The following is a 15,720-nucleotide window of genomic DNA, read 5'->3' as shown; positions in this document are numbered from 1 at the left end:
GTACAATTGCTGTTTGTTTTCCTTTATTTAAAAAAGCTATAGAAAGCTACCTTAAAGTGGAAAATTAAAATTCTACAGACTTACAATAAATGACTTTATTGTGTCATTTAATTATTTAGAATAATTTTTGTATCATCCTATCCAAATATTTTGAGGGGTATACAATAAAACATGAGTATAAAAGAACCATTTAACAAATAACCCCTCATAATTAAAACATTAAAACACAAATGAATACACACAGATCAAACACTAATGAAAAATGATCATCCAAAAATTGTAGCTGGATATCACATAACTGTTTCTTTTTAAAAAAAATGTATTTGGTTCCTTCCTGAATATTAGAAGTGATGTACAAATCTATTACTCCTAATCTGCCATTTATTTATACTAAGAATTTATTAATAGAAGGCTTGTTATATATAATGACAAATTGAAATTTATTACACAAATTAATAGAAGAGAGTGGAACAATTGTTCTTGACTTCTCAAAATATGGTATTTTGGGTGACAAAATGCCAAGTAAATAAATGACATCTATACAAAAACTCAAAAGGAATTATCAATTTGGCAGCTTAATTGCTTAATATAGTACTTTGGCGCCACACAGTGGAGAAATCCTGAAATCATAAATTTAATTATCAAAAATATTTATTTCTTGCCAACTTTTTTACAAAGTGTTTTTCCTACTTCGAAAAAGTGAATATACAGCCTCTGAAACATAATAAAATGAATAATCTTACAAAATGAACCTAGTTTTATTTAAATGGTATTATAATGCTCAGAAATCAGAATCACATCATGCTATTTTAGGAGTTGAATTGTAAAACTATCCTGGAAAAATTTATAAACATTTATTAACTTGTCTATGGGTTGTAATAAAACAAGAAATGAAACTTTTGAATGCTTTAAAAGATTGATTTTCCCATACCATTTTTTTAAGTATAAATAACTCAAGGCAGCAAACATACCTAATACTTCTTCCTCCTTCTAATTTCCCCAATGAGTTGGGCTGAAAGAGAGTGACTGATTCAAAGCCATTCAGCTGGCTTTTATGCCTAAAGCAGGTCCAGAATAATACAATAATACAAACTATTACTGAGACATTTGAATAAGGTAATAAGGAAAAGGTAAATAAGAAACAGTTGACATAGGCATTTGAAGACTTGTGTGGCTTGGTTCCATTCCATTTTAATACTTCTTACATCTTAATTAAGCATCACTTCCTTAACCAAGTTGTAAATAAGTTGGCTTAAAATTTATCTTTATTTAATGGCTAAAATGAAAAACAAAATGTATTAAAAGGGAGCCCTAATATCTGTTAAATACAGGAGAACAAAGAAGGTTAAAAGAATCTTATCCACCTTGGACAGAATACCAGAAGTAATTAAAACAAGTCTCTTTGATTTAGACTACTTACAATAGGACTTACAGTATTAAGCAATGAACCATGGTTGATATCTACCGTTCAGATTCATAAACTGCGCTAAGCCAAAATATTTGCTCATTCGTGGCCAAGTATTTTGTGAAACCAGTCATCATACTTCATAAAAAAGTAGTTTATTATTCTCTACAAGCTTCAGTGATGGTACTTTATTCAGTAAAAAGTGACTTGTTCTGATGTGCAATATAGTCAGCAAAAGGCCGTTCCAAACAGGTGAAACAGGATGATGCTCTAACCGGCACCCTTGTGGAATTCAGTGAAACGTAAGGCTGTTTGCTCTTTAAGATCCATTCAAGTTTTTAGGATTTACCTTGCATCAACGACTGACCTATATTAAGTGCAGGATCTGATGAGGTTTGTTACAAACTCAACGCCATCCCAACGAACGGAATTAATATTCTCGATCGCAGCATTAATATTACACCAATATGTTTGTTCTGACTCTGTTCTGGGCCCATTGCTCTTCAATATCTTCATTAACGATTTGGATGAGGGGATAGATGGGGAACTCATCAAATTTGCAGACGACACCAAGCTGGCAGGAATAGCCAATACTCCAGAGGATAGGCTTAAAATACAGGAGGATCTGGACAGTCTAGAACACTGGGCGCTATCTAACAAAATGAAATTCAATGGTGAAAAAAGTAAGGTTCTACATTTAGGCAGGAAAAATCAAATGCACAGGTATAGTATAGGTGGTACCTTGCTCAATAGTAGTAACTGTGAGAGGGATCTCGGAGTCCTAGTAGACAATCACTTGAATATGAGCCAGCAGTGTGCTGCAGCTGCCAAAAAAGCCAACACAGTGCTAGGCTGCATTAACAGAGGGATAGAATCAAGATCAAGTGAAGTACTAATACCACTTTACAATGCTTTGGTAAGGCCACACCTGGAATACTGCATCCAGTTTTGGTCACCACGATTTAAAAAAGATGTCGAGACTCTAGAAAGGGTACAGAGAAGAGCAACAAAGATGATTGGGGGACCGGAGGCTAAAACATACAGGGAACGGTTGCTGGAATTGGGTGTGTGTAGTTTAACAAAGAGAAGAGTGAGGGGTGACATGATAGCAGTCTTCCAATATCTCAGGGGCTGCTACAAAGAAGAGGGAGTCAAGCTATTCTCCAAAGCACCTGAAAGCAGGACAAGCAGGAATGGATGGAAACTAGTCAAGGAGAGAAGCAACCTAGAACTAAGGAGAAACTTCCTGACAGTTAGAACAATTAACCAGTGGAACAACCTGCCTCCAGAAGTGGTGAATGTTCCAACACTGGAGGTTTTTAAGAAGAGACTGGCCAGCCATTTGCCTGAAATGGTATAGGGTTTCCTGCCTGAGCAGGGGGTTGGACTAGATGACCTCCAAGGTCCCTTCCAACTTCTTCTTCTTATTATTATTATTATCATTATCAATAAAGAAGAATATTTGTAGCTCAGGGTTGAAATGAGGGGATCCTTGGTAGTCTCTGAGGTTGGTTGTTTTCTTGTAGATGTTTCAATACCCAAACGAGGTAACATCAATGACTAGCACTAACGACGTGACCTACTGTTGGTCATGAAACTTCTGCAAGAAAATAACCAAGCTCAAGAGAAGATCAAGAACCGCTTGCGGAGTAATAAGCAGGCAACCTCCGACAGCACAAAATCCCACCCCTCCTTCGAATCCCTACCGCGAGAGCCGATCTCTCGCTCTCTTTCCTGATTGGCGGCTGAAGCCGTCAGAGAGCCGTGGAGGCCGGACGAGGAGGAGGAGTTTGCGTGCTCGTACGGCGTGCAACTCTACCCTTTCTCCTGTCTCGAGAAAAAGACGTAGCCGGCTGGGCTGCCCTTTCTTCAGCCGCGCTCGTGCCCCGCCCTTTTCGGCGGAGAGGCGGAGTTTAGCAACCGGCTGTAGAGAGAAGGAGATCGTGGCAAGGCCTCTCCGGAGGGTAAGTGTTGGGAGGGGATGCCGCCTGCCGAACGCGACGTGAGCGAAACGCGCCTCTCCTTTATATCGGTTGTGTGTTCTCAGCAAGTGTTCGCCTGATGCGCTGTGCCCGCACAGTAGCTCATCGCTCTGTAGCACGTGAGGTTCTCGAACTCGGGATCGGTGAAGCGTGCAAACGACGCCTGGCTGAAACGTGTCCCCTGAACGTAGCCTTTGCCTTTGACGGAGTCAAGCGTACGGAGTGCGGCGCTCTTCCACGGTTAGATCTGTAGCGGCGGGACATCTTTGGTATAGTCTGGAATGGATCCAATACACTCTACAACAGGGGTCTTCAAACTTGGCCCTTTTATGACTTGTGGACTTCAACTCCCAGAATTCCTCAGCCAGCAAAGCTGGCTGAGGAATTCTGGGAGTTGAAGTCCACAAGTCATAAAAGGGCCAAGTTTGAAGACCCCTGCTCTACAAAAAAGAAATGCAGGCAGATTTGGAGCCACGAGGCGTAAATGAGCTGTCCTTTTCATGATAGTTTAGCACACAAACCAAAGATAGGCTTGTCATTTTTTTTTTACTGTGAGCACACTGGGCCACATTAAAAATGAAATGTTGTTGCTGCTCTCAAAAGAAAGTATATATCTTACCCATCCACATTGGGGCTGTTTGTTTAATTTCTTTTAACTTTTGTATTGTTGTTTTTATTGTTGTTAGCCGCCCTGAGTCCTTCGGGAGATAGGGTGGCATATAAGTCCCCAATAAATAAATAAATAAAATAAAACATACACATGCTACTCTCTCTCTCTCTCTCTCTCTCTCTCTCTCACACACACACACACACACACACACACACACACACACCACTCCATTTTGAACACATAGCCGAAAGAGGAGACTTGAGAGTTCACAAGATTGATGCTATATGGGGCACAGAAACAACTGAGTTTCTGATAAACTAATAATGAAACAATTGGAAAATTAACTGAACTGCTTAAGTCCAATTTTGTATCTGGCTTTTTGCAAAAGGAAAAAGTGGCCAAGCTTGTCAGAAGCTGTGCCATTTGGGGGGGAGGAGGGGAGAGTAGCAGAAGAGAAATGCAGCTCAAAATAAGCAAACAAGTGTTGAGAGAGCTCCAAGCTGCTTTGAATAAATTCAAATCTGAACTGGATGGATTACATCCCGAGGTGCTCGCTAGACCAATCGATGGGATATGATCTGAAAGCCACTATTGAAAACTTTCAGAATTCCCGAATTACAGGAAAAGTGCATTGAAGAGCTAACTTTGTTCTATTCGCTCAAAGCAAAAAAGTAGAAGCAGGGAACAACAGACTAATCAGCTGTACACCAGTACATAGGAAAATGCTAGGAAAAACAAGCAGCACAATCAGGTATCTGTGAACAGAGCTTATCTACTGTTTGTAATGACAGCTTTTTGACTTTTTAAATATATGATTCTTTCCTGTTTGTTTGCAAAAAAGGTAAGGGGGGGATTTCTTTTTTGAATGCCTTGACTCCCACTTTGATATAATGGGAGGTCAAAATTCCCACAGTGGAGGAATGGTTTTCTTTATTCCTTTCTAAAAGTTGTTGTTTTGTTATTTTTTGTTAATTTTTTTAAATAAAATTATTTTTAAAAGTAATTTGACACTTTAAAAAAAATAGAGAGATCAAAGTAGCTTCAGTAACCCAAGTAAAATGCCAACAGGAAGCTAAATCCAGAATGATTTGGAGGGCAGCTTTCCATTCTACAAATTTAATTTAATTTAATTTATTAATATTTCTATACCGCCCTTCTCCCGAAGGACTCAGGGCGGTGTACAGGGCAAGAATAAAACACAAAGTTACAAAAATTAAAAAGTAATTAAATACATGCCCATAAAAACAATAAATACATTAATAAAACCCCAATAAAATGATAATAAAAAACCCCACCAATCCCCCCTCAGGCCAGGCCAGCTTGTTCGAACAGGTATGTTTTCAGATCGCGGTGAAAGGAGCGAAGATCGGGCGCCGTCCGGAGCTCAACCGGTAACTGGTTCCATAGCTCCGGGGCGCCCACAGAGAAAGATCTCCCCCTGGGAGAGATGAGGGAAGCCAAATTTTACCTGGGAGATACAGCAGAACACTAAAATCAAACTCAGAAAATGTACATACTTCTTATAAAACAAATAAAAAAGATCATTGAACACAAGTGACACATTTAGATAAATTTGGATGTCAGGTGATGAGATTTCCAGGTCAGAATCAATTTTTCTGGTTACTGGAAAAAATGTTGAATTGTCACACAAATGGAACTAGAGAAGATGGCAGAGATTTTCTTTATTATTTTAAAAAATATCCTAGAACAGTCATACAGTATTCCATTAATATTCTCTCTTCCCTCATATTTCTGCTGTACCCGCTGTACCGGTAGTCCTTGACTTATAACTACAATGAGCCATGAATTTATGTTGCTAAGTGAAACATTTGTTAAGTAAGTTTTGCCACATTTTATGATCTTTCTTACCACAGTTATTAAGTGAATCACTGCAGTTTTTATAGTTACTAACTGAATCTGGCTGCTGTTGACTTGTCAGAAGGTCACAAATGATGACCACATGATCCCAGGACACTGCAACCATCATAAACATGAGTCAGTTGACAAGCATTTAAATTTTGATCATGTGACCATCGGGATACTGCAATGGTAGTAAGTGTGAAAAATGATCATAAGTCACTTTTTTCAGTGCCGTTGTGAGTGGTCACTATGTGAACTACTGTAAATCAAGGACTACCTGTATTTGTGTTATTATTTGCAACCAAAATTCTAATTCCACTCTCTTGGTTGGAGACTTTATCATTAGTATAGAAACCATTGGATATTTGTCAGGCTCTTTATCATCTGTCTGAAACTGAATGTATTTTATTTTACCAAACCAAATTCTCACAAAGACTTTGTAGCAAGTTTTATTATGAAGGAAGGGATGGGATTACAGGAATTTACACCTATATCCAGTAACCCCAAAATATGTCAGGGTGGAGTCTTCTAATTTTCATTTTACTGCTTTTTGGTGAACTGGCCAACTGCTAATGTCTTCAGTGATTAAGAGGAACTTGGAGGTGATTGCTTACAAAGTCATTTTTTGAATGGCTACCATTGAAACAGTTATAACTACTTTTCTCAAATGATGGCATGAGATATTTTTAAAGCTTTATAGTCTCTTGACTTGTCATATCCTACTTCCAACATTGGCTTTATTCCATATATTCCTGGAGAGAAGTTGTCAGGTGCTAGTCAACATGGTGCTTTGCTACCTTTTGGTTAAGGTCAGCAGACGTGCTCCATTTTGTTTTAAGTAGTGTTTGTGTCTCTTGTAGAACTCACATGAATTCAAGAACATTTGAATTGGGAGGCTATAACAAGAGAAATCTAATGTTTGCTGTGTTTCAAGCACAATAGCCGCAACAGAAATAATACCTATTTTTTGCATCTCTTTTTTTTTGCATCACAGAGTGAGCGCCTGTTACTCGTCCCAGCTTCTGCCAACCTAGCAGTTCGAAAGCACGTAAAAATGCAAGTAGAAAAATAGGGACCACTACGGTGGGAAGGTAACAGCGTTCCGTGCGCCTTTGGCGTCTAGTCATGCCGGCCACATGACCACGTAGACGTCCTCGGACAAGCGCTGGCTCTTCGGCTTTGAAACGGAGATGAGCACCGGCCCCTAGAGTCGGAAACGACTAGCACCCATGTGCGGGGGAAACTTTACCTTTACCTAATTATATTATTTTTCCATTATTTTTGTAATGTATTTTGTGCATGCATTTGGGGTGTTTTTCAGATAGTACAGGTAGTCCTTGTGTAACGACCACTTGTTCAGCAACTGAAGTTGTGATGGCTTTGAATAAATTGTACTTATGAGTGACAATCAGTTCACATTTAACAGTGTTTGCAGCATCCTGCAATCGTGACCACCATTTGTGACCTTCCCTGTTGGCTTCCCACAAGCAAAGTCATGGGGAAGCCAGCAGGGAAAAGTCATATTCCAGTAAGCCATACACACATTCCCCTGCCCAGCAGCGCCATTCCCAGTGCTGCTATGCCTTGCAGGCTACCGTACTCCCTCCTCTGGCTGACAGCAGCCACCTACTTGCCTGACAGCCTGCTTGTAAACCATGTGGGACTCAATTAATGACGAACAATCTTTGTTTAGTGTTAATTTTTGTTTACAGGCAGCGGGAAGTGCTGGGATTAACTGCTAAGCTATGCAGTCATGTGATGTCTCACTTATAACTATTTCCTTTAGTGATGGAAACTCTCGTCCCAATTATTCCCTTAAATGAGGACTATCTTTATATCAAGTGATAGCCTCTACATCACCAGTGTCAAACTTGATTGTTGACGTATTATGACTTTTTTGCCTTTGTGGAGCCGGGGTGGGCGTGGCCTGCATGTGATTTATCCGGCCTGTGGGCCACCAGTTTAACACCCGTACTCTATATTTATTTATTTATTTATTTATTTATTTATTTATTTATTTATTTATTTATTCATTTATTCATTTATTTATTTTATTAGACTTATATACCGCCCTTTTCCCATAGGACTCAGGGCGGTTCACAAGGTTTTTTAAAAACAACACACAAGTTACAAAAATTAAAAACAATTAAAATGATTACACTAAACCTTGAACTAAAAACCCCAATTACAATTAAAATACAATTAAAACCCCAGTTAATACTCTCAGTCCAGGCCAGAAAGCTTGAAGAGCCAGGTCTTCAGGTCCCGGCGGAATGAGCGAAGGTCATGAAACAGGAAGAAATAGCAACGTAGAAAAAAGGTAGAAATGAAATGCTATGGCATAAATCATAAAACATAACATTTCCAAACTGTACATAAAGAAATAAAACAGGATAACATGTAGGCTTTCATTCTAGGGGAAACTTGTTAATAAGTATTTGTTAAACGTGAAAATTAGGTAATCTGTATTGATTAGTTTTGTTACTGTATTGCTCAGGTGGATTTACTCCCAGGAAAATATTTCAGAAGTAAGATGATGATATCGTCATCTGGAATCTTGGGTTTAAACTTCTGATTTCTGGACCTTTGTGGATTTTGTTTTGATTGAGTTTGTATATTTCAGGTGAAATAGTGGCTAATGAAGTCTGAATGAAAATCTTGCCTAAACCTTTTTCTCCAGAGTATATAGAAATAAGGTAGACAAAGATTTTGCAAAGTATAAATCTGAATTAAAAAGACTTCATTTTAAAATTTTGTATTTAAACCAATGTTCTAATATATCAAATATATTATTCTTTAATAGGTAATTCTTTAATCTACCAAAATGGTTTTAAAGAAGAAGAAAGAAATTCAGGTTGATAGCTTTGTTCTTGAATACCAACAGCTTGAAAGACTTCGCTGTAAGTATAATTAAGTTGCTTAATTTTTCTCTGCAGATATGTTTTAGTGATGCTATAATGATTTTTAAAAAACTAATTTCCCTTGAGGGTACATTTTGAATTAAAGATGAGAATATCAGCCCTTTTATGTCTACATGTCTATATGCTTTTTCTACCCCAATTTGAAAAAAACGTTTTTCCTCAGTGAAAAGCAAATTAGAGAAAATATAAAATGTGTGATGTTAAAAAAAATGTTCTATATTAAAGATGTGCTTGAAATGCCCTTCTAACTTTCTCGTTTTCTGAAGCAGGTTGGTCATTCAGCTTTGAATGAGCTATTTATATTAGTAATGAACAAGTCTCGCTCAATATTGTGTTGCACTTAAGTTCTATTTCTTAAGAGTAACATTTGGGCAATCAATTCTGGTCTATCTGAATTGTGCTGTTTGCAGAGCAGTGATGTCACGGGGGCATACATGCTCAACAATACGTATGCTGTTGTTATTTGGATCACTTATGTCTTTTAAGTGGTTTTCAAGTGCATCCTCAACATTAATAGCGGTGATTAGTTATTTAATTTGTGCTGAATTCTACACTGTTCAGGTGGGTTTATTCTCAAGAAAATGTTCAGGAAAATAAGGTCATGAAAAGGTGTACTGTTTGAATGCAGCCCTGTATAAGGGAGGAGGTAGGAAATAGCTTTTGTCATGGGGACTATTGGACTATTAAAACATTTTTGCTTTCTAAATGTGCAGCTTTTGCAGATGTCGAAGGACAAAACCTGGCTTCTCTATTATTGCAGTGTGCACAGTTGACGGATGGCATTCAGCAAATTAATTTGATCAAACAGGTTTGATTTTAATTATACTAGTAAAAAGAATAATATGGAATTAAGTTAAATGCATGCTATAGAGTCTTATTTACATACAAATAAAAAATGAACACAGTTGTGCACATGAATTTCACTTTGGCCATGTTCTTTATCCTTCCTACAAATGAGAAAATCAAATTGTTATTCCTTAACATTTATTTGATGCTACATTGTGTATTTGTTTAATTTGAGGGCTACATCCAGCATTGCATGACTAGACTTTGCTGATGACTGTCATAGATCATCCTGTTGTTTTTTGATCTCAGTATTGACTTAAGAATCTTCCCAGTCTTTAATCTGGAATGCACATTGGTGGTGCCAGGAAGTGAGAGGAATCTGTTTTTTATTCTTTGTTGGACACCACTGTTGGATCCAATTATTACTCTACAATTTAAAATAGAGTGGTGGATACAAATGTTATTTTTAAAACAGTGAATACTGTTTATAAGTTCATGCTTCTATACTGTTACTATTGCAAGATATATTATCTAACTTAACTATTAAATGTTGTCATCTAGTGGAAACTTTCAAATGTGCTTTTTTCGGAGCTATTTGGAAAGATTATTTGGAATAGTCTCCCATCCAACATTCAAGGGGACCCTTCCCTTTTAGCTTTCTGGAAGGCCATGAAGATCTTGGTTTTTATTCCAAACATGGTCTAGGATGGGTTTGAGTCAAGTAGTTAACAATATAGGAGGTTCTGTTTCCTTGGTGGAGAGGATATGATGTATTGTAATATTATTATTTGCTGTGAACTGCCTAGGATGTGAGATAGACAGCCATATTAGCCCAATAAGTAAGTAAGTGAGTGAGTAGGTAGGTAAGTAAGTAAGTTATTTTGTATACTGGTTAGCAGCTAATTTCATATTAGAGATGTTTAATAGAATTACCTATATGCCTGAAAATGCAAAGCATTTGATTCATGAATTGCAAGAATAAAAGTCAAGAAGGAGCAGTATTTCATCTTTTAAGATGATCCAAATCATTATGTTGTCTGACCTTCCCTAGCCTGGCACTTTCCAAGTGTGTTGGAACTATAGCTTCCATAGTAGTCACTGTTGAAATTGTTGCTTCGGCAAAGTTGAAGGATATCTAGTTGGGAAAGGCTGATAAATATGAATAGCAAAATCAAATTTGTTAATTTGTGTGAATTATAGTGGAAAATTTGTGTGAATTATAGTGGAAAAGATGAAACCAGTAAGAAACATAAGGTTATTTTCATGCTTGGAAGAATTCTGATAAAAGTGTTAAATTAATATTAAGAATGTAAAAAGTAAAATATTACATCCTGATTTAAAATGTTCAATAAAGATGCTCAGTGGTATCCAAGGGGTTGGGAGACAGATGGAAATTTACACAGAAGGGATTAGAAATAAATATTCTGAAATGGTTCTGAAATAATCTGATTGGATAGAACAGTGACCTGGAGTTTCCCATACTCTAATGTTTTGTTGCAGGTTATGTTTCTATTATACATTCTGTTTTGCATTCTGTTATACATACTGTGCTTCTTACTGACTTTTACATAAGCCTGATATATACATTACACACAACACACACAAACACCTATGTATATTTTGAAAAATATTATTTTTATTTTTGTCATCTGTAGATTGTGCCTTTACTGGAGAAGATGGACTCGAAGTCTTCATGTAATAACATGATTAAAAGTTGTTTAGATGTTTTGGGGATAACATTCTTATCCTTGGATATAAAGAACCCTTTGAAAAAAGTCCTAGCAAGGTATTAGTCAAATGTTATACTAAGAAAGTGCTTAATGTGTCTGTGATGGTCTTCAGGGGATTGAGAAAATGAATGATATAAATTGTGGTGGACTTTGTATGACATAAAAGATTTTGTATGAGATATAAATTTTAGAAATGATTAAAATATTAGTCATATTCATGGACTATGTATTCTTGACTTTATAATCATTCAAGGTACTAGTAATGGTGTTCAAAGCCCTACATGGCAGGGGGCCGGAGTACCTTAGGGAACACCTGCTGCCGGCATCAACTTCCCTCCGCCCTGTGCGTTCCCACAGAGAGGGTCTCCTCAGGGTGCCACCGGTCAGAGAATGTCGATTGGTGGCCCCCAGGGGGAGATCCTTCTCTGTGGGCGCCCCGGAGCTATGGAATCAGCTACCGGTGGAGCTCCGGACGGCGCCCGATCTTCGCTCCTTTCGCCGCGAGCTAAAAACATACTTTTTTGAACAAGCTGGCCTGGCCTGATGAGGGGGCTGGGGGGGGGTTGTTATTGTCATTTTACTGGGGTTTTAAGATGTATTTTTAGTATAAGGGCATGTATTTAATTACTTTTTAACTTTTGTAATCCTGTATTTTTATTCTTGCCCTGTTCACCGCCCTGAGTCCTTCGGGAGAAGGGCGGTATAGAAATATTACTAAATTAAATTAAATTAAATATTCTTTACCATCAGTCTTTATTGATATGTGTTGAAATGTACTCATTAAATCTTAAAGGTAGAGATATTACGTATGATGTAGTAATATAAACCTTAGTTAAAGAATTTTGTGATATTCAGCAAATTATGAATGAAGGCAAATATACGTGTTCTAGGATAATGTTGCAGGATCCAATCTGGGTCAGTCACCAGGACCAGAAGTTTTTGTCTTCTGAGCTTTTGGACTCATGCTAGAGTCTATCTTTAGGGAATGTCTCTCTAGCTAGCAAATTGCTTGCCTTCAGATAAATTACTGATTATATTTCTGGGGAAAGTGTAATGGACTGTGTAATTTCAAAGATGCAAGACAGTAAACATTTAATGAAATGAAATGAAATGTTTTAACTGCAGATCTGCTTTTTCTGTATACCGTATGTTCCATTTTCCTTTGATTTCTTTTGAAGTCTCGTATCGAAACCAGTACGAAAGAATAGTGCTGAAGAGATTGTGGTGCTCAAGACAGACACATTTGTATGGTTTTTAACTTAAAACTTTTAACTTAAAACTTTTAGTATTTACGTTTTAATGTGGCGATGCTTTTTTAAATCTACAGTTGCCTGAATGACCTTCCAGAACTCTTTATAGCAGAGGCTACAGATAGTTTTGTTGTCTGCCTTAAAGAAGAATTAGCAACTACAAACTTCTCCCGCATTAGAAAAACTATAGATAATCTTGCTTCTTGTGTGGAACTTATAAATATAGGTATGATTCATTTTTAAAATATGTTACATGTTAAAAAAATATTTTTTGATTAGTCAGTATAAGATGCTAAAATGTATATTTGAATTTTTCAGGTAAATCAAGTGTGACTATACTATTCAAAGAAGGTAAATGTTTGGTACCTCTTCTTGGGTTGGAATGTTCTGTCAATGAGAAAAAAATATGAGATGAAAATGCTTCATACCAGTCTCTACGAAGCATTTTTCTGTTGCTGAGTAGGTCTATAATTAAAAGCATTTTCTATATCTTGAGATATTACAGTTTTTAAATAAAGACAGGTTCTTGACTAGAAGGATTTCCTTTCTGAAAATCAGTTCCTGCAGCCAGTTCTAGAGTTCTCAAATTCTGTAGGGAGGCTCAAGTGGAGATTGTGGGTGGAAGGAAAATATGTATAAGAGGAAATGCTATTGCATGATCTATGTCTGCTTATATAACATTGGTTTTTAATCTCTTCATAATGGGTAGATTTATAGTAACAGACACTCTTTCAGATATTCAGATGCTGTATAACTGTCCTACTACAGGTAGTCCTTGCTTAACAAACATTTGTTCAATGATTGTTCAAAGTTAAGATGGGACTAAGAAAAGAGACTTATGACTGGTCCTGTGGCTGTTGCAGCATCCCTGCAGTCATATGATTGTGATTTGGGCACTTGACAACCAGGACATACTTATACTGGTTGCATGCATCCCACACTCATGTGATCACCTTTTGGAGGCTTCACAGCTGGCTTCTGACAAGCAAAGTCAATAGAGAAGCCAGAAGAAATTGCAAGTCATGATCAAATATTGTTATGCTTAATGAACTGTGATGATTTGCATAACCACTGCTAGGTGGAACTGATATTGTAAGTCAGCACAGTTCTGTGATGTTTTATGTGACTGTGCTCCATAGCAACAGAGTTCCAGGTCCCAGTTGCAGTTGGTAAGTGAGGATTATCTGTATATACAGTACTTGAGCAACATGCTGAACGCTTCACTGAGTTCAGTATGGATATTACAGTTGAAGGTTAAGGATGAGGATATTGAAAGCTCTCTCAATTCTAATTTATGTTTTTTTAAACTATATTTCCATAGCTCTTCAATTCCTGTTGAAATCTGTACTTAAAATACAAGAAGAAAATCGGTAAGTGTCAGTACTCAAGCTACAATGTGGAGAGAGTGTGAAAAATGTAAAATGCAAACTTAAAGATTATTTGGGAAAAATACCTTCTTTTAGCTTTTTTTAAAAAAAATTATTAAAGCCAATGAGCTGTAGCAATCTGATATTTATATACAGCATATTCCTTGTTAAAATTGTGCTTTGTTTGGTTTAGTGATATAAAGTTTATCAAAACAGTTTTTAAATTTAAATGATAACATTTTTTAATTCTGGTAGTTAATTGATTTAGACATTCTGCATATTCTTCCCAACAATTTTGGACTTTTATTCACGGTTGGGAAAGTTTGCTCTCAAAATCTACTTTGGTGGTTAAAAGATCCTCTGAAGCAGATTTGAAACAGTAATTTGTTTTATATATATCTTTTTAAAGGAAATTCAGTGGAAATCACATTGCTCAAACTCGGCTGATGCATGATTTGCTTATGGGAATTAAAGTTTCCATGACATTGATCCAGAAAGTTCTGGAAGATATACAGAGATGTTTTTGGAAGAAATTGGATTCTCCCATTTGGCAATGTATGTGTGGACTTCTGAACAGCTTTATATGCTTCTTGAATAATGGTAAATAGTTCTAATAATTTAAGTTTTTAAAGCTATTTTATTGTTTATTGGTCATTGGCCATTAATAACAAATCTGGGGAATGTGAGATACTTATTTAATGATTTTCACCCCCTCATTTAAAATTTTCTCCATAAGTTTATTTCAAAAAGAGAGAGAGAGCTAAACTCAGGAATAAGAATCTTTATACTAAAATAATGTAACTCTTGTTTATTTATTTATTTTAACTTGGATTTAAACATTTCTATGCATGCAATTCTACTTGCAAAAAGGATATAGGTATACCTTATGCGCCAAGTATTTTTTTAGTGACTGTCCAAAGTTATAATGGTTATAATAAAAGACACCTTTGAAACCAATCTTCATAGCAGAATTAATGGAGAATGCAGATGTGAAATTGCATGTTGCTGTCATGTGATGTCTCATTTAACGACCACTGTGATTACTTAACAATGGAAGTGATGTCATAGGTTTGGCATGGTCGTGTGGTTTTTTGCTTAGTGACAGAATTGCCAGCCTGAGTTGTGATCAGTAAATAAGGAATACCTGCAATTATTTCCTCCAGCTTATGTAAAATCCTTTCAAAATCTGCTCTGCCTGTTTGGAGGAGCATATGATGCCATTCATTTACTGTATTCATGTTGTGTATTTATTTTCATTTTCTTAATTGTTATATTGTCTTTTTAACACTACCAACCAAAGTGATTTGTGCAAGATGTAGAGCAATAGGCATCAAGTTGAATGAATGAATGATATAGACCGAAACAAGATGGTTTGAGAAGTTGCAGGAGAGCGAGTAGTTGTAATAGCTGTATGTAATAGCATATTATGATTTGTACTCTTATGAAAATGGAACAACTATTCTATTTATAGAAAGGCTACTTTTGGTTCTAGTTGTTATTCAATAAAAGTCATATTAGTGGCTGGGTTCATATACCGTATTAAGTCATATATTTTATATACTAGTTTATTGAAGAAAACACAAGTATGTGTTTTTTTACAATTATAATTTTGATCATGATTTCTACAACATGCCAAGCTAGAAACAAATAATACAGGTGAAACTCGGAAAATTAGAATATCGTGCAAAAGTTCATTTATTTCAGTAATGCAACTTAAAAGGGGAAACTAATATATGAGATAGACTCATTACATGCAAAGCAAGATAGTTCAAGCCGTGATTTGTCATAATTGTGATGATTATGGCTTAT

The 15,720-nt window shown here is 36.5% G+C and overlaps 1 protein-coding gene across 6 annotated transcripts in view; it reads left to right on the top strand.

Annotated features, from left to right (window-relative positions):
- Nucleotides 1-3,308: 3,308 nt before the first annotated feature.
- THADA (THADA armadillo repeat containing) overlaps nucleotides 3,309-15,720 on the top strand; it is a 149,234-nt gene continuing 136,822 nt past the window's right edge. For 2 of the 6 annotated variants that reach the window (XM_083348552.1, XM_083348547.1), the window contains exons 1-9: nucleotides 3,325-3,369; nucleotides 8,481-8,553; nucleotides 8,661-8,757; nucleotides 9,492-9,586; nucleotides 11,220-11,350; nucleotides 12,622-12,770; nucleotides 12,863-12,895; nucleotides 13,866-13,914; nucleotides 14,321-14,511. In XM_083348552.1, the coding sequence (XP_083204678.1) occupies nucleotides 8,682-8,757; nucleotides 9,492-9,586; nucleotides 11,220-11,350; nucleotides 12,622-12,770; nucleotides 12,863-12,895; nucleotides 13,866-13,914; nucleotides 14,321-14,511 (724 nt within the window). In that variant the 5' untranslated portion in view covers nucleotides 3,325-3,369; nucleotides 8,481-8,553; nucleotides 8,661-8,681. Of the gene's footprint in view, nucleotides 3,370-3,403; nucleotides 3,628-4,729; nucleotides 4,749-8,480; nucleotides 8,554-8,660; nucleotides 8,758-9,491; nucleotides 9,587-11,219; nucleotides 11,351-12,621; nucleotides 12,771-12,862; nucleotides 12,896-13,865; nucleotides 13,915-14,320; nucleotides 14,512-15,720 lie in introns of those variants that run through there. The other 4 variants (XM_083348548.1, XM_083348550.1, XM_083348549.1 and 1 more) reach the window with 4 other exon arrangements.

Source organism: Vipera ursinii (genome assembly GCF_947247035.1).
Source record: "Vipera ursinii genome assembly, chromosome: 1".
Taxonomy (NCBI): Eukaryota; Metazoa; Chordata; class Lepidosauria; order Squamata; family Viperidae; genus Vipera; species Vipera ursinii.
Note: the sequence above shows the minus strand (reverse complement) of the source record. Positions and strands in the feature narration are given on the sequence as shown.